This window comes from Labrus mixtus, chromosome 7 (genome assembly GCF_963584025.1).
Source record: "Labrus mixtus chromosome 7, fLabMix1.1, whole genome shotgun sequence".
In the NCBI taxonomy this organism is placed as follows: domain Eukaryota; kingdom Metazoa; phylum Chordata; class Actinopteri; order Labriformes; family Labridae; genus Labrus; species Labrus mixtus.
Window position 1 is genome coordinate 2,718,530 of NC_083618.1, and position 18,951 is coordinate 2,737,480.

General features: G+C 39.1%; 1 protein-coding gene across 1 annotated transcript in view; it reads right to left on the bottom strand.

The window, feature by feature from the left end:
* The window catches only part of LOC132977488 (histone deacetylase 7-like), a 45,574-nt gene that overhangs the window by 18,054 nt on the left and 8,569 nt on the right, over positions 1-18,951 (bottom strand). Inside the window, exons 2-11 of the mRNA XM_061042088.1 lie at positions 9,409-9,594; positions 8,733-8,823; positions 8,163-8,277; positions 7,897-7,976; positions 6,836-6,949; positions 6,517-6,614; positions 5,116-5,214; positions 4,554-4,707; positions 1,098-1,342; positions 755-961 (exon numbers count right to left, since the gene is read on the bottom strand). Coding sequence (XP_060898071.1) covers positions 755-961; positions 1,098-1,342; positions 4,554-4,707; positions 5,116-5,214; positions 6,517-6,614; positions 6,836-6,949; positions 7,897-7,976; positions 8,163-8,277; positions 8,733-8,823; positions 9,409-9,540 — 1,335 coding nt within the window. The 5' untranslated portion in view covers positions 9,541-9,594. The remainder of the gene's footprint in view (positions 1-754; positions 962-1,097; positions 1,343-4,553; positions 4,708-5,115; positions 5,215-6,516; positions 6,615-6,835; positions 6,950-7,896; positions 7,977-8,162; positions 8,278-8,732; positions 8,824-9,408; positions 9,595-18,951) is intronic.

Consider the following 18,951-nt stretch of genomic DNA (forward strand, 5'->3'; position numbering starts at 1 on the left):
TGTTTAAAAGTGAAATGTCTCTCCCCAGCACGTTGTAACTACTTCTTATTTGGCTAATTTAAATTCTGTTTTTCCAGAACAAGCGACTGATGAAGACAATTCAGAAATATGCTGCAAACTCTCACTTCTATCATGAGGTAAAAATAAAGCTACAGCGCCCTCTGATGTCCTAAACATGGAACACACAATTGCAAGCTAAACTCCTATGATGGTTTGTATTGTTTAAGGAGCACAAGAAGATCTTAACTGGTAACGAAAAGACCAAAATCAATACTGATGCCTCTTCATGACCTACGACAGCACACAAGACAATCAGCATTAAGATTGTCTATATAGTTATCTTTAAAGCCTGATAGCTTTGCTGCAGGGTTGATGAAGAGTTTAAGCACACATGCTGCAGAAACAGACGTTCTCCACAGAAAGGATTATAGATAAAGAAACATTTAACTGCTAAAAGAAAGCAGGATGAGCTACTTACACATGTACAGCAAAGAAACAAGAGTTACACATTTGTCCAGAACGTGAAAATATCGACACAGACCAAAAGTTCCTCAAAGGAGCTTTAAGCTTAATCCTTTCTCAGAGAGTCCTTGTCAAAATATGTTTTATTCCAGTAGCAAAAAAGAGCATTGACGTAATCAGGAGATTACTTTTACAGGACAGTTATTACTTGTCCATTTGGAAAGCTGTGTGTGTGTGTGTGTGTGTGTGTGTGTGTGTGTGTGCGCGCGGATGCAATTGTTTAATTTAGTACCTGGCTGAGAGAATGTGAGGGCTCAATCAAGCTCTCCCGTGAAGAGGTACTGGACTCTGTGTCGTAAACTGAGTCTGTGCTGGCATTGCTCTGTCTCCTGCAGTAGCCTTCATCACCCACTGAGCCCGGCTCTGAGCCACATGCGGACCCTGGTCCCGAACCAAATTCTGATCCGGTTTCCTCCAGGTCCATGTCCTCCGAAGGGATCTGTTTCAGGTAAGGATTGAAGGTCGCTATAAAGTGTGTGTTTAAAAGTGTGTACAAGTCTGAAAGCTGTTTATGTATGACAATTTAAAAAAGAGATATCCATGCACAAATCCACACAAGGACTAAATCCTCTCACCTTGCTCAGGGGTGCATTCTGTTTGAACCTCTCCAGCCCACGGGTGTATTGCTGATGCAGCTGGGGCTGGATGTGCGTCTCATGGATTGCTTGCAGTGTAATTGGCGAGTGGCTGTAGGGAGGGGGCTCTGAGCGCGTTCGCTCCAGGGGTCTGTGAGAAGGTAAGGAAACAAGACCTTCCCTTCTGGACAGGTGAGACTGCTGCTGCTGGTGCTGCTGCAGAGGAACGGGGTTCAAACCATGAACTGCAGAGAGGAGAAAGAGGAGACAGAGAAGGAGGTTAATACAGATAAAGGCAGAGGAGACGGGGGGGGGGGGAGATTAAGATGGAGATTAAAATAACTAAACTATGAAGCAAACTTCAAAGAAAGGATGGTATAGGGAAAGAATATAGTCCAAGAAATAATATTGGCATTAAAAAAAGTTTATATTTGACCCAGAAAATGAAAAAAGAGTGCAGGCGGAAATAGATCAAAGCTGCATGTCTAATGCATTGCTTGCATTAGAGTGCGTCTCAAACCTGCAGCACTGTACTAGAACTCCCCAGTAGAGGGCGCTCTTGTGCTTTTATAACAATAAGGACAATGAAATATAGAATAAGAAAGAGGATATCAATGTTACAGTAAAACCTCTAATAAAAAAAATAGTGGATGTTTGTCACAGCAGATATTTTGACTTGATAAACACAGAGTAGTGCAGGTGTGTCAGTAAGCTTTGCCAGCGTGTGTTTTCCTGCTTTAACAGGATAAAATGTGAGTTTTTTAAATTTATTTTGGGCGTAAATTGATCACATACAGGCTTTCTTATGTGACTTGACTTAAGGGTTTTAAAAAAAAAAAAAAACAACAAAAATACTTGACTCAAAATAAACATTGACTCTTGGCAGAAAGAATCTTGTCCCAATCGTCACATTGAGAGACAAGCTGGGGCTCAAAAGCTCAACAGTGCAAACACCTCGATAATGTTAATGTGGAGAACCACAGCCCTGGGATTCAAATATGGTGAACATGAATGTGTCACTTATCATATTCTAGGGACCCAGCAGGGTGCAGTGGTTATGTTAATCATCGACAGCAATGATCAGGGATAAAATGTTTTCACTCAACAGTGTGAATAAAGTAAAGGTGTTTATCTCTGCTCGATAAGACGATACATTCCCACATATACGATCAGTGACGAAACAATTGAAACATTGAAAGATTTGGTTTGATGTTTTTCAGTGGGGTGAAGTGTTATTCAGTCCAATGCAAATAGATAATTTAATATTTTTCTTTTTTTTTAAGTACATTTGTGGGCATTTTTTGCCTTTATTGGAGAGGACAGCTGAAGATAGTCAGGGAATGTTGGGAGGAGAGAGTAGGGGATGACATGCAGCAAACGGCCAAGGTTGGTTTCAAACCCACAGCTGCTGCGACGTGGACCACAGCCTCCGCATGGGGTTGGGGTTAGGGTTAGGCTTCATAACCTCTAGGCTATCAGCGCTCCCCACAGTCATCTTTTTGATTTATGGAATTGAGTTAAAATTCTAACAGTGTTTTATTTTTAAATATCATGACCTTGTGTCATATCTTTTCCAAGAGACGAGATACTAGGGTTCCTGTGAAAATACTTTGACATTATGTATATAAACTGAATATTATATACCAATGTGTCTAACTTTGTCTGTTGGTTAAGAAACATGTTGTTATAATTAATAAATAAATCTTAGTTCTTTTGTATATCTCACATCTTGGGCTTTTCAAAGCTCTGCTTTTACTCTTAGAAGAACGTATTTCATTCCCTGAAGAGACACAAATTAAAGCCAATTAATTTATAATAAGGGATTAAAAAAACACTGTATGACAGAGCTCTGTGTGTCATCAATGCTGCTGTTTTAAATTAATAACTAAACAATTCAACACATGATTTTTTTTCCTTTCATAGTTTCTCTGTGATCGTCACATGTGACTGCACATGATGTTCAGACATCTGTTGGGATTGACACTTGTTCACTCTTTGTTGACAAATTTAGTTTAGTCTGTTTTTTAAATGCAAAACATTTCTGATAAGCTCAAAGGAAAATGCTGTTTTTGATATGAGGCGACGTCTGCGAGCTAGTTCAGGCATTCCACTCGAGCTGCACTAACACACACACTGGACGTGCCTCATTCTCTACAATCACCTGACAACACCTCCTTCCAATTAGAGGTCTATATAAGCTGCAAGATGTCCGGTCTCTCTCTCTCTCTGCTCAGCCCTATCACCACCCCATAGTTTTTCTTCTATTGAGCTAATCTATGCTTACTGGCAAGCCACCTCACTTATGGGGTTCTCGTAATGGCTTAAAGGTCAATGTCAAGTCTTACAAGATTGAAGAAGCTGAGCACAGTATGAAGAATAAGCAGCAGAACCTCAGTAAACCAGTTCAGAACTTTAAAATCAGGTCATTGATGGGTTTGTACTTTGTAGTTCTATTCTACCAATCCAGAGCCTTGCAAACTAATGAACCTGGAACCTTTAAGGTTAACGGATATGGATCGGGGAATCTTTAAACCCCTAACAAAAATGTATTTTGACATCAAACTCGTTAAAAGCAAACTTTGAAGCTTGATGTAGAACCAGCAGATTCTGTGTTCTCTTTAAAGCATCCACAGCTTTTGTTGAAGATGATCTGAAGGCTTCATCAACTTACAACAGATGTCAACCATCACTGCTGAAGTCTTTCTCTCTTTAAGCTGCTTTGTGTTGTCCATAGGTCACAAAAACTGGGACAGACAGTCCTCTGTAGAAACAACCTTAAGTAATAAGATGGATTTTATCCTGCAGCCATGTGGCACTAATGTCAGGTCAAAACATTCTGAAAGGCTTCACCATGAAATACTATGGCCTTTTACTTAATTGTACATTGCTTTGGCTAACAGTATCTACCCAAAACAAAACTAAACAAATACAGTATAACTCACTTTATTTTTGTCACAAAACCACAAGCTGTGTTTCATATCAGAGGTACCAGTAAGGTTCATCCAAAGATTTTTTTTTAACATAAATTAAAATGCTAAGGTTAAGCATTGCAATGATAGTGCAAGTCTTCAGTTTAGTCACAGGTTTACTTCACCATGCTGTGTGTATGTTGGGTTTGATGACCTAAAGTCATTTCTTACTGTACCTCAAAGGAAGAGGCTTTTACTGTGACTGATAGTTTTAATCAATGTGAAACTGCAAAAGAGAAAAAAAAAAATCAAGCATACGAAATCCATCAGTTCCCCCATCAAGACTGAAGACTAAAGACTAAATAAAAGCGTATGCTTCACATCTTTTATGTGCTGCACAAAAGATCAAGTTGCATAATAGTTGTTGCAGAATAAAAAAAACATGTTTTGTGTTGTCTCTTGCATGACCAAATGAATGTGTCTTGTACATTAGCATATTGAGGTTTTTTTTTCTTTCTGAATGCATATTTAGAATTGAATAACTCACAGGAGACAAGTTGTGAGTGCACTATTCCAGTATGTGGCTCCAATATGAGCACCGGCTGGAGGCGCTGAGCCAGGGCTGGATTGGTTCCATCCAGAGGCAGGAAGATCTGATGCAGACCAGGTACTGCAAACGGCCTCGCTATTCGAAGGTCGGCCTGGGAAGAGGAGAGGTAAGAAATGCTTAAATTGTCAGCAACTTAACCCACATGAGCACCATGGCTTTTTAGTTCATTGGGTGTGGCTCAATAGGTTGTTGAGAGACTCATCAAACATTTTAATAATGTCATCAAGAGAGTAAACTACCTCATGACTGATTCATGAGATATGAAAGCACCACAGAGACCAAGAGGGAAGTGAAAGCTGATCATAAAACAGGTTTCTAAATGTGTTTAGCTCTATTTAAGACATTAAGGTTTAGATATACTGTACATACTGTACATTTATAGCATACATTTGTATCTATGTGATCTAAGACCTTGCTTTATCCTCTATATAAAGTAGATGCAGGATTATAATTTTGGGTTGTTATATATAATGTGCACAAAATAAAACAGATTGCTCACCTGTGCAGGAAGTCCAGCAGTGATGTTTGGCATAGCAGACGAGTTAGGAGGCAAAGTGAAATGAGCCAAACTACCATCCTTCAGAAGCAACCTCTGTGCCTGAGAGAGACAGATAGACTTTCTATAGGTTATCACATATTACATATTACATATTTGGGGGATTACATCATCCCCCAAATATAGAAACAATTTAACTTCTTTCTTTTGTGCTTTACACCAAGTCTGATGGGCTGAGCCTTAAGTTTTTTTTTTTATTAAATCATATTTGATTAAAAAAGTCAAAATAAGAGACTTATGTGTAGACTGTGAAACTGATAATCCTGTTTGTAAATAGCAATGTGATTTATGATAAGTGTGCACATATAAAATTGATTTATATTCATTTCATTTTCTTTCTAATCTTTATTGTGCAAACATTTAACAAAACACACATAACAGAAACATTTAGATTATATTAGATTAAAGGTAAAATATTAGAAGAAGAAGGTAGAACAAAGGTTGCATGCTTGTGTGCTTGGACAGGACACTAAACTCCAACCTCATGGCTCATTGTATTCTTAAAGGAGCGATATGTAACTCTGACACCTAGTGTTCAAAATTGTTACTGCAGACCAAATTCAAAACATTGAAAAGAGCTGTCTCCCCCTGCTCCCTCCTTCCTAGAGTCAATGCGCACAAGGGTTACCATGTTGCAGACACAGAAGCTTCAGTGTTTATCCAGCTCTGCAAAGGTCCTGAAAGCATCTCTCAATTTTTTAAAAGCATATCAAATATCTATCCTAGTTTCACCATGTTATATCTGAAGCAGTTTGCTTGACCGCTTCCATCACTGCAACACCTGTTGGTTTGCCGTTTTCCTGACAAATCGAGGGGTGTTCATGTGGGGGTTCCTTAAAACCGCCTACCTTCTCTGATCCATTCATACAGACCATTACGGACTGAAATCAACACTTAGAACGAGGACATACTGGCTGCTGTACTGTGGTCAGGGAAGCCAGCACGTCAACATAGCATGTTTCCTATCCTGACATAGCATGTCTGACAATATAGAAGTCATTTTATGATTTAATTCAGTAGAAATCCCACATATTGATCCTTAGAGTGGATAAGAAAGTCTGCTTAACTACTAGTCTGCTTAGCCCCTCGACTTTGGAACAACCAATTTTCCTTCACTGTACTGAACTGCCTCTCCATACCTGCCTGCTGAATCTGTCTTATTCCTGTTATTTGCATTTTTTTACAATTTGGCCCATTTGGCCCCTCTGTTGATCTCTGTTCTATTGTTGTTTTGCTGTATTTGCTTTGTCTGTCACAGCACTTTGTAAACATTTGTTTTTAAAGATGCTATATAAATAAAGCTATTATTACTATACGGTAATATGAATATAAAAAAGGGCTCACCTCATGATTCAGTGGGAGCGCCCCGTTGTCTGAATGGAGGCTGTCATTGGGGGAGCTGCAACCTGATGCTGGGTTGCTGCTACTGCTGGTGGACGAGTCTGGGTGACAAAATTGAGACATGCCCATCAACTCATCAACAGTATCACAACAGATGCTTTCATAGAGCACCAAATGACACACAAAGCAAACTGTGTCAGCACAGTATGTCTTGAGAATAAACTATTAAGAAAAATAAATCTTTCAAGTGTGTCTCGTAAAGTAACAGAGATAGAAACAGCACATGAAATCGCATTGTCCCAGCTTATTTTAGATGCTATACCCAGAGTTTCTGTCCTGTGCTTCATGGATGGAGGGGCACTGATTTTTCGATGAAGTGGGTTTGGCCTCGAACTGATGAGTTTCTTTATCTTCCACTTCAGAATGGGCTCAGAGACTGTATAAACACAAATACACACAAATTAATGAATGAAGAAGCAAACACAAAAAACGTATACAGAAATAATCATCGCTTAGTTCTTTTAAAAAAGAAAATTAATCTTTGAAGAGAGCTCAGAGAGCTCGGTAATCAACGGACGGATTTCCAACATCTTCGACATCACAACAATGTTCTTACTCAGTAATGCACTACAATGTAGCATCCAAATTCCATAAAGCAACTGTAGCATAGCTGAGCCAAAACATACACTGCAACCCTGGTCAACAGCATGATAAGAGTGCCATGTTTCCATTGGTCAGCCTCCATTATGCCCAAACAAATAACCAATAAGAGGCTGGCTTACAGCAGATAAAAAGCAGCTTTTTTTAAGCTTAGACAAGGAAAGCAGTGAAGGGTGTGTCTGCTGGCACCTAAGGGTTCTAGGGCAAGTAAATAAATAATGGTATTTTGAATTGTTAGTGTACTCGCGGATATGTACAGGAAGATGAAACCACTCCCCAGACCTGCTCCAGTCTCTCACGCAGTTCATTTTACACATACCTGAGCTAAAGTTATGCAACTGCTTTGGTCTGAATCTCACGGTCACTGTTGTTATTTTATGACTGTTCGGTCTCTCTCTGGCCCTGCAGGCCTGCTGCTTAATGAGTTTTATTTGTCTCATTGGAAAGGACACTCCATTGTACATTCAGTGTCTCCCTCACTGTCCCTTTCTCTGCTCCAGAGTGTGTAACATAATGACAGTGAGGGAAACACTGCAAAGTATCATGCTGAACAAAATATCCCACTGAGCTATGCAGTCAGATGACTTTGAATGTGACTCAAATTACACAGAGCACACCACAACAGAACAGATCTGAAATGGAAAATCACCAGTGACCTTCACCGCTTAAACCTCAGACTGGGAACCCCCACCACACACACACAAATGGCCAGAGGTTACTTACCTGTCCTGCGCAGAGCGAGGTCTTTACGTTGGTCACAGGGGGAAGCCTGAGGACTTGGGGATATGTCAGGATTTGGGAGCCTTGGTAAGAAAAAAATTAAAATATTAAAAAAGGGTTGCATTGTGGGTCTTGCAGTTAAACACAAAAATTACAAAACTGTATGTTCTGCATAAGCTATTCTGGTCCTGCAGCTCTCACTCCTTGAGTTCTACTTCAGAAGAAATATCGAGTAGTGTTTGCAATATTTGCTTGTTTTTCTAACTCACCTGTAGCCCTGGGTAGGAGTGCTGTGGGTGGGAGTCACCCTGTCGTGTGTGGACTGACTCTTCATTATTAAGTGTTCCCGGAGTTTCTGCCTTACCATGGGACTGGATACAGCACCTACCAGTAAATAAAAACAATGAATGAGGAAACACACAGTGATCATGTACAGCCAAACAAAATGAAAACTTACAACCACAGTGGGTTAATCATTAAATCTTTATTGCTTTTCTTCAAAAACACTGTGATACACTGAGTCATTTTAAGTAGAATCCAGGATTTGTGTCACTTTCCCATATGATCTACTGATTTACTTTAAGTGGTAAAAAAATAAAAGCAGCAGAAAAATGTTTCCTGTAAGGATGTTTGCTTCACTTAGGTACGATATGAGAACAAATTTCCTTGGAATCTGAGGATTCATCACAGAAGTTTTGGAAATCCCCCATTTTTTCTTCATGAAACCTACAGTGAGCTATGACTCAGATGAGGAGCACGTCAGCACCAAAATGTTTTTTAGCAGAGAACTTGCGCAAACCCCTTACAGTAAGGAGATGTACATTGCATGTGATACTCACTCGGCCCAGGTTTTCTTTTTCGTATCAGCTGTTGTAGCTCTTCTCTTTTCTCTTCCTCCTCCATCTCTCTTTGCCTTTGCTCAATGTTATACTGTGTAGAAAAACAATCAAGACACATAAATATTAGCCCTGCTAGCCTGCCTTAACCAGTCATGAGATTTGCATTAAAAAAGACAAACACTGCTTCTATTGAACATTTAAATAAGATACACATCTGTACACACCAGAATATTGCTTCAAGATTTACATGTCAGATAAGATTGCAAGTTTAACTAAAACAATTACACGATTGAAGTGCTGTACAAATCAGCTTTTCTATGATCAGCCCCTAGCAGACTCTAAAGCTGAGAAGGTTTTCCGTTTACTGTAACCTGATCTGCTTCTAAGAAAGTTCTGCTGAGCATTACACCTGTGTAAAGTAGTGCAGAAAAAGCAGCTGAGGTGTTCTTGTGGTTAATGTGGCAGGAGGTCGATCTGCCTTTCACTCTGTTAAGCTCCCCCAAATAAAACCATGCCTGTCACTCTGTGTGTTTCAGACAATGTTGTATTTAGTGTGTGTATGTACTGACAGCTTAAATGCCTCTTATGGTTTGATGAAGCTGTCCAAAGGCGATAAAAATAAAAAAACTACATGAAAAGAATAAATATCAAAGATTTTGCCAGTGTGTGCCTTTACCTGCAAGTGATGCTGGGGCAACTGGGTGAAATGCTGAGAGGTGAGGGATCCCAGGAAGAAGGGAGAATGGGGGGTCAGCATGGCCGAATCTGAGCCTGGATGTAGCAACCTCTGGCTCACACTTAGGTCCATGGACTGCTCCCCATGTATGGATGATGAAACCTGGTTTTCTAATGATCACCTCCACTGCAGAACCGACAAAGAAGAAATTGACAATTTGTCAATGTGACCATCATTTATGGAAACTCAGTGAATCATTCTTGAGTATCTGTTGAAATTACATCATAGTCTACTTTCTAATTTCGGTTTAAGGGCTGTCCAGTATAACCTTTAGGGGCTTTAAAGTAGTCAGTAAGAATTACAAGCCAATAATGTGAAGCTCCAACTACAATGCACAAACAACAACACAAACTATAATTTCATCTACATTCATCATTTGCTTCCATCTTTTGCTCTTTTTGTAATATGAGTCAGTGCTAGGGCTCGACCATTATGGGATTTTTGGGGCCCATACCGAAGAAAAAATAATCTGATACCGATAAATTGGCCGATATCTTTCTTGGATCTATGTTCGGTCAGCAGACACAATACTTTATTGTGTTAATCCCTCAAAAGCAGTAATTACTTGTGAAAAATATATACAAGAGGGTCACTCAACTGAAAAGTAACTGCGCATACGTGCATCACTGCTTGACACTATGAAGAGATATAATGCTTGTTGTAATCCATATAGCACACTCTGGTGAAAGAGAACTGCTTGTTTAATACAATGAAACTCTAATCAAATGCTATTTGATTGAGGGATATATATATTAATATATTAATATAATAATAATAATATATAAATAATTAGCCGATATCGATAGTCCCTGGATATGCTCATACATTATCAGCTGGTCGATATTATCGGCTGGCCGATTAATGGCCCGGGCTCTAGTGCTGATCCAGCTGAAGCAATCCACAGTTTTCAATATAACCAATGAAACTGGCTACATTAGGCATAAGAGCAGAGAATATGATATATTTAAACATGAAGTGTCCGCAGGCTTCTTGCAGACATTAGTCAATATTAAAATGTATTAAACAATAGGTTTACGTACAATGACTGTTGATAATTTCCAACTGAATTTTTTATAATATTTTCAGTATCTTGATCTCTTACATAGCTCTCCATAGTCCGTGGATGTGAAATTACCAACAATACAACTTGGGTGAAAAGGTGCTTGATGGGCCCAAACACTGAAGACACAATGTCACATAATAATGGATGCGACATACAGTATGGCCATCTCTATATTAATATATGTAAACAACTAAAAACTGAAATGGTTACCTGACACAGAATATTTTAACTGATATTCAAAGAAAAAGTCAAAGAAAATCTGTTTCTGTGTGTTCTTTACGTAAACATGATCTAGAGTCCTCTCAGTTTGTTTAGTGTAAGTTTATGCACAGATGTTTACTTGGATGTGAACTCTTCATGTTAAACAGTAATATTTCATTTAATTCAAGTCTTCCTGCCTCCATGAAATGGCTATTGTCCAACTCTGAATTCAGGAAAGCAAAAGAGAGGGGGTGTTTGTGTGTGCTGGGGTTGGAGGGGCAAGAAAGTGTGGAGGAAACAGGGTGGGGAGCTAGATTTGAACACTGTGTGGTCAAGGCATTTGGGTCAGGTACATCAATCTGTCATCTCCCTTCCAGGCTTTACAAAAATGAAGGAAATAAAAAGCTAAATTTAGCACGAGTGAGACAACTAAACCAAGCTCCCGTGCCCTAACATAAGACAGATGTCTTTTATAGGTGCAGGGGAGTGGGTAAAGCATTTCATCCATCTATGCAATTCACAGGCCGCTGTTAATATGTCAGAGCACACTTGCAATATATTCATTTTGATAGATTTATCTGCATATATGCCACATTTCTGATAAGGAAGCTTATAATAACTAGTACTAAGAAAACATCAGCCTCAGGATTTTCTAGTGTTTTGTGTGGCACCATAACAACGGTACAAAACAAATGCAAACTCACAGATAATTTGATACTGTTTTCACGTGTCATTGTGTCTGACATTTGAAACCAATAAACATGTTGAGGAATGTTTCGGTACAACTGATACAAAAGCGTAGAGATACAGTATGGAAGGAGATAGCTTCACCCTCTGGGGTAAATGGACAGAAGGAGGGAGGGAAGGCCGTGGAAATTTACTGAACTCATAGACCGACATGACTTCAACTCAAAATATGACTCTACAGATTTCCTGTAAGTGGACAGTTCTTTACTGGCATACCCTGCTGGATCACCTTATCTGCTGAGAAATGCACTGCAACACAGTGACAACTATACAATGACAATGCTGTATCCACATCACAGTCCACCTGAAATAATATCCTTGCAAAAAAAAGGATTTACTTCATTTAGGATTAATTCAGGAGTTTATAAGTAGAAGGTGACATTATCAAACCACTTTATGATAGGGCACATTGAAAGTTAAAACCAAGTTCCCGAAATAGAATATGAGATTTAATCAAGTAGATGGTATTTTTATACTGAAAACACACATAACTTTGATGCCTGTTCCAAGAAAACAATCAGAATCTCCATCACACTGGCACACAACACTCAGATAAGGAAAAGAGATCACTTTAACTGATCTAACCGTCAGCAGTGCTACAAAGCCAATAACAAACCTCAATTTGCAGGCTGCACCCAAGGCCCACAAAACCTCCTGGTGCAACGGTGCAGCAAGGTCAACAGAAATATATGCAAGTCTGATCCATGATTATATTTACAGATCATCTTAGAGACAGGAACAGAATCATGCTGGATAATTACACGCTTCTTGCTCTGCACTGTTCTCCGGTGTCACTGGAATCCTACCTTTCCAGGTAACTCAAGGAAGTCATGACATTTCATGCAGGTAACACTTGTTCTTAGAGAGATTTGTGTCACTTTCAGCTGGTAGAAGAATTAATGTCAATAATATTATGTTATGTTTTTTTTAAAGCATTGGATCTTTTAATTGAAAAAAAGTAAAAGGTGCAACAGGAAGTAGCCATAGCAACATGACAGTTTGTGTTGTGTTGTGTTCAGAAGAATGACTCTGTCTTTTCAAATAAATCACAATCACAATTACAGTCTCTGAAACAAGCGTGTTGGTCGTGTTGCACATAAACACACTCAAACATGAATGCCAAACAAGAAAGCTCCATAGTGAACAAAGAAATGAAATGAAGTCAGTGTTAGTTCTCATCTAAATGGTAAATACAGTGAAGATCAGGCTGAAGCCACCATAGGTATTTGGACTTCTACTCACTTTAAACCATGTCACATTAAATGTACTTCAAGAAACACATGGTCAACTTGTACTCATTACATTTTCTAGCAGGACATTGTTTTGCAATTTTCAAGGGAAGGCCACTCTTAAGTGGAATCATCACATGACATGACACAGGCAGTGATTCATGCCTGATGAATTCAAAGAGTCAAGTCAATAGTTAAACTTCCTTCATCCTTAACTCTGAAAGGTTTTTTAAAAAGCTGCTAACACTCCCTATGATCTTACCAACAATATATTTACCCTAACAACTTCTGTCCACGTCACAAAAAAACAAAAAGTAATGCAATGGAACAGATGTTTGTAGCCAACATTGCTTTCCAGGTTCTGCTATCAATCAACTGGGCTCTAAAAAACTAGATACATAATTTAAAAGCTGAAAACAAATGCTATTTATCAGATACACATCTGTACTGTCTTAAGAATAAGGAGAACTGCATCTAGATAAGATCTGTTTGTGAGCTGTTCTGCCTCTCATTTGAGCACTGTGTTGCTAAAAATAGACAGGAGACAAACTTCTGGTTTCTGTAATAGCATATTTGTTTCACAACCATCATCCTCTTTCTGTGTAGCAACGCACTCGAGCACTGACACACACAAGCACACATGTGTAGGCTTTACTGGTGACACACACACACACACACACACACACACACACACCCACCCACCCACACCCACACCCCCCCCCCCACACTCACACACACACACACACACACACACACACACACACACACACACACACACAGAAACAGTGACTTCCTGTTTCTAAAGTTAGTCTGAACCATAACATCCTCTTAGTTCATTTAGGCAAGAAGAAGCTGCTATTTTGGTTGAAGGCCTCCATTGACTCATTGTTGCAGCTTGAGAGGAAGACGTCTTTCAGCAGTATTTATATTCACATTGTGGCCCTAAAAAGTACTTTGTTTATTGTTGGGTCAAAGTGAACTCCACAGTGGTATTGGTTGAAGTTAATTCTGGAAGTCGCACATTAGGGTTAAGTGCTAGTTACTATTTAGATACATAAACACTGGAAGCCAGCCTGAGGTCTATGCCTCGTAAGATGAGCAATGAAGAAGTAACAGCAGGAGCTCAAAGAATAATATACTGTGGAGATACGTTTCCAGTAAGGTGTGTACCTTACCTTACCATTTTACCTTGTACTCAGGTTGTCATAATTTTTTCATAAATATGACTTTTGAATTTCAATCCTGATTCAATTACTTTGTTTCCTCCAAACCTGTAAGGGTTTTCTTAATGGTTATGACAGTCTAAATTGAAAGGACTTTGACAGTCTAAAGCATGTTGTCTTAAATGTGAGGGGCAACTGGATTTGAGCAATGTATGACTACATTTTTCATGTTAACTCAGAACGCAATCTGGGTGCTAAGTGAGGTGCAGGGCCCTAAGAGGTTGGATTAAGTGGCTTGATTATAAGTAGGTGTGTTTTGGGTGAAACATGAATCCCACTATTACAATGGATTTCAGTCTTTATTCTTAGATGGATAGAACTTTGGCGGGCTTAATCAACTTCATATATTTAATCTATGTACCTACTAAAGTATGTTCACAATAGCTAAAGTTATAAAAAAGTGTCTGTTTTCATGTTCTGCCGCTCCATGCACCGGCTCTCTTCTGACTCTCTCTCTAAGGCTCTGAAGTGCCCACGTTCAGAGTCCCCACGTGTTCCAAGTCTGATCTGATTGGTCGGCCTGTCAGCTCTGCCGTAATTGGTCAGTCGCTCAGCCACTCTGGCTCAGAGGGCCGGGGAGCAAAAACATTAGCACCTTAGCACTACTGTGATACCGCAGGCTACAGCATATCATGGGTGTGCTACAGAAGTTAACGGGCCTGCATCATGAGCTGCAGGGCTTGCCACAACGAGCCAATGGGCTTAGATCAGTGATATCACACTGACAAGACGTCACACTGACACATTTTTTTCGAGGGGGGCTAGAACCGAGCGTTACATGCAGCTAATGCTACAGCTAACAGACTTTGAATTTTTGCACATAGATGTGCCTAAACATGAACAGGACACTTGGAAAACACACTAAAGAGCATATAAAACCAGAAAAAACATAATATGACCCCTTTAAAATACGGTTGAAACTAAACTCTGTATTAGCTTTAGACCCATACACAATATAAAAATACAAGAGCTTCTCTACTATGGCGCCGTCCACCTTCAGCCCGCCACCTATCTCTTGGTCCTTTTCTCCGTCCCTCCCCCCCGTCCTTAGGTTAAGAGGAATCCACAGCTGTTGGGGACATTCTGTCCCTCTGCTTCCGAGCAGCTGGAGTATCAATCTCCTAATGTGTGCATCCATGTGTGTGCGCTTGTGTGGGTCCATCCAATGTGCGCCAAGATATTAATAGCTTACAGTTGTTTCCTTTGAGTGTACACAGCAGGTCTTTGTGTTTGCATAAGTAGGATCTTCTTGTGCGACAGTTGAGGGTGCGTACACAAGTATCCGTGTGTCGATGATGGCGTGTGTTGGTGCCAATGTATTAATAGTGCCCATTTGTTTCTTTAGAGGAACACTGTCGGTCTTTGTGCAAGTTTCAGTGTATGTTACCATGCTGGGTTATTTTTAGTGTCACCTGTCAGTAAACACTTGTGTTATTGTATGCTATCATGCACACATTGATGACACTGAGTTTGTACGATGCTGTTTTTTGACGTATTAATAACACAGCAACACTTGTTTTGCTGAGGGTGGTGTCTGTGTTCTTATGAGTGTATAAATAGTATTGCCAATTGCCCACACATGTTTCTGTATGTGAACGGTGTGTGTGTAAGTGGCTGTCAATAACTCCAGCCTCACATATATGAGCCCAACTGCAAATAGATGTGGATAGTTTACTACAGCCGCTTTAAGTAGGGGCTGATATTGGCTTATCACAGTATCTGTAGCCTGTTGGCAGACAAGGGAACACTAATGTTTTAGAGGCTACAATTTTAAGTATGTTTCACTATTACTTGTATGAAAACTTAAACACCATTCTCCTATTTGACAAATACATTTAATTGGTAACAAAATAATGTTTTCTGGGCCATTTTATAAATTATTCGCATTTCTTTCATGGCTTCAAAAGCCTTCCTTTTTTCTCTAAGATCAATGTTCTGTTTTTTAGACAGATCATTTTATGTATGGAAAATATTTTGCTATAAATTTTTTCGGAAAAGTCAACAATGTTCCAGTGGATCCAAGGTTGTCACTTGAAATTACTCGCTTTTTCTTACAACCCAATCAATCCAGCCAATGACACTGAAGTATTCCATTTGCAATGACACACACACACACACACACACACACACACACACACACACACACACACACACACACACACACACACACACACACACACACACACACACACACACACAAAGTACATTTAGAAAATCCTGACATTACAGGAGATGGAAGCATGCTGTATTTTGGATTTTGGCTTGAAGAAGCAATGAATTATTAAATTACAACATCAGTGGAGATGAATGTTTTGTAAATCTTCTGATCAATTAATCAACTGATAATTTGGTTCTTTTTACAAAATCGAATACTAAAATATCATGCTAAAAATTGAATTACTTTATTTATAACTTTATTTTAATAACTTTATTTATATATCACCTTTAAAAACTAATGTTTACAAATGTGTTTCAGTTCCGACTTTTATTCAATAGCAATAAACTCTGAAAAGCATACCACCCTGATTATTTAATTTCCCAGCAAAGCTCATTAGGTAACAACTTATTACAACATACACTCCTACACTTGACTGTACACAGTATAACAGCGCAAGCAAAAAAGAGACTTTTCTTATTGTCTGGTCCGATTTCTCTTTCTCTTCAGCTCTGTTTTCTACTGTCCCTTCTACACTTTTAAACCAAAAGATTAAAGGTCAGAGAGTTATAAGACTTCTCTTGATGCTGTGTCCCTGAGGCAGCACAGAGAAAAGATGAGGGGTTGCCTGCTCACTGAGGAGTTGTGTGTAAATGAGCAGTCAAAAGCTAGCATGCTCTTTAGTGTGATTCACTAGCTTGATTTCTCACAAGCAAAACAGACTGACAATTGTTGAGATTCAATTTTTCCCCTTTGGGATCCAAAAGGTCAATTTTTTGGAGGGTGAAAACAGAGCTAAATTTGGCCTAGGGATCAGTCATAAGGTTGGCATGAGACCGAAACTCTTGTCTTGCCTGAGGACACACACAATGTGTGTTAGTGCAAAAAGGATTAACAATGATACTCTCATAACCGGGCAGGTGCTTGATGTTCATAAGAGAGAGTTACACAGTACTAATACACACCCTCATTCAGACACACCGCACACAAACTATCACCTTAACACTGACCTCAATTATGCAAATCACAACAAGAGCCACCGTTTGTCCTGATGGGAACTCCAGTGACTTCCTTTATGTAATTCAAAAGTACAGTGACTGATTATCTGAGCATATAGACCGTATCACGTCAGTGCTGTGTTTATCCCATCTCCACCTACAAACATCCACCCATGCTATTACCAGATGTTATGTAGAGTAATGTGGCCTTAACACGCACGCAACATGCACACACACACGCACACAACCATATATGGTTTTTGGTACATGTGAAAAACAAACTCCTGTCTTAAGGTTGATTTGACTGAGAGAACAAATCTTAACTTGAAGTATCCCATGTGTCTGCTGTAGCACACTGTGTATAACTGTCTGTTATTGCTCACTGACAGCTATGTACACAGAAGGGTTTGTTTCTAATACACCCTGTAGTGAGTAAGAATAAGGTTACTTTCCTCTGGTACTACACTGTTCTTACTGCTGCTTTTGATTAAGTTACTTTCTTTGTTTAAACTTTGTTGATTCCCATCATATACCAGTACATATTGCCCTCTTTCTCACAAAATCCACACATTCCCATGATACAAAAAAAAGAGTGATGTTCCTGTTGTTTTTTTTGTTTGTTTTTGAGCAGCAGAGTGTATCAGTAGTCAGCTGAGTTGATCTTAAATCAGGAACAGGAAATGTGATCTGGGGCTCTGGCCGGGTCCAGAACAGTGTCCCTATTGTCAGGGCACTGCTGTGGCTCACACTGGGAAAACACTGGGGACTTTTAAAGGTTATCTGTCCTGGGAAAAGGTTTATGTTCACTTTCACAACGGGCCTGCAAAGTAAAGATAGATCCAAAATGGACACCTAAGAGTAAAGGCTCATGATGGTTTAATAGAGGGCTCAATAAAGAAGCTAATACAAAATACCTTCTCTATAAGTTTTTATTCAGCTAGCTACCAAAACACTGGTCCAAATCTCTAGAAATAAGCGATTAATCCACTAATGCAGGAAAGTCTCTAACTGCTCAAGAAGACAAACTATCAACTTAAATGTCCTCTACTCATTTAGCTGAAGTCAAGAGGTTGTGAATGTGTCAACCATTTTATCAATAAGCAGTAATAGATCAACTATTTTAAAAATGTATAAGGACAAAATAAGATATGCAATGCCATCAGCATGTGTCCTGGAAAATTGTACTTGCTATTTTATGGATTTTTAGAGACCTATGTAACTAATAAAGTATGACTCATAGGATCGCTTCATATTTAGGAATAATGTTGACTACAGCTCTTATCCTATCTCACTAATATCCCAACAGTGAAAAGATGAATCTCTTGAAAGAAAATCAATCCGATCCAATTAGCTATGTCCTCTGGAAGCTCAAAAAGTTAACGGAAACAACTAGCACACATTTGGACACATCACAAGATGAACTGAATTCTTATATCAGGCTTTAAATCAACCTGGTTATATAATGTTTTGTTGTTTTTAAATAGAGGGTTGGTTCATTGAAAGGAGAATCTCAGCTTCATACTTAGAAAGCAAGCTCATCACATTGCAGTTGTGTCATTAGAATTATGTAAGACACAAGCAATACTTTACAACTAGTTGGGCAGGAGTGTGACTGATGGCTGACATGAGTGTAGAAGAAAGGAGACTTGTGTTGACATAAAAATGTCTCGTAAAAGAATGTAGACAAACCCCACAGACAGACAGAGTGACAAACTGAATTCTATCACCTCCAGAGTAAGTGAAAATATTATTAAGCCTTTTCTCTAAGATGATGTTTGATACGTTTCATTTGAAACTTTAGCCACATGAGCTCTATTCTGCGTTTATTACAACAACAAGGCCAAACTTAGAAACTGTCGCAAGTTAC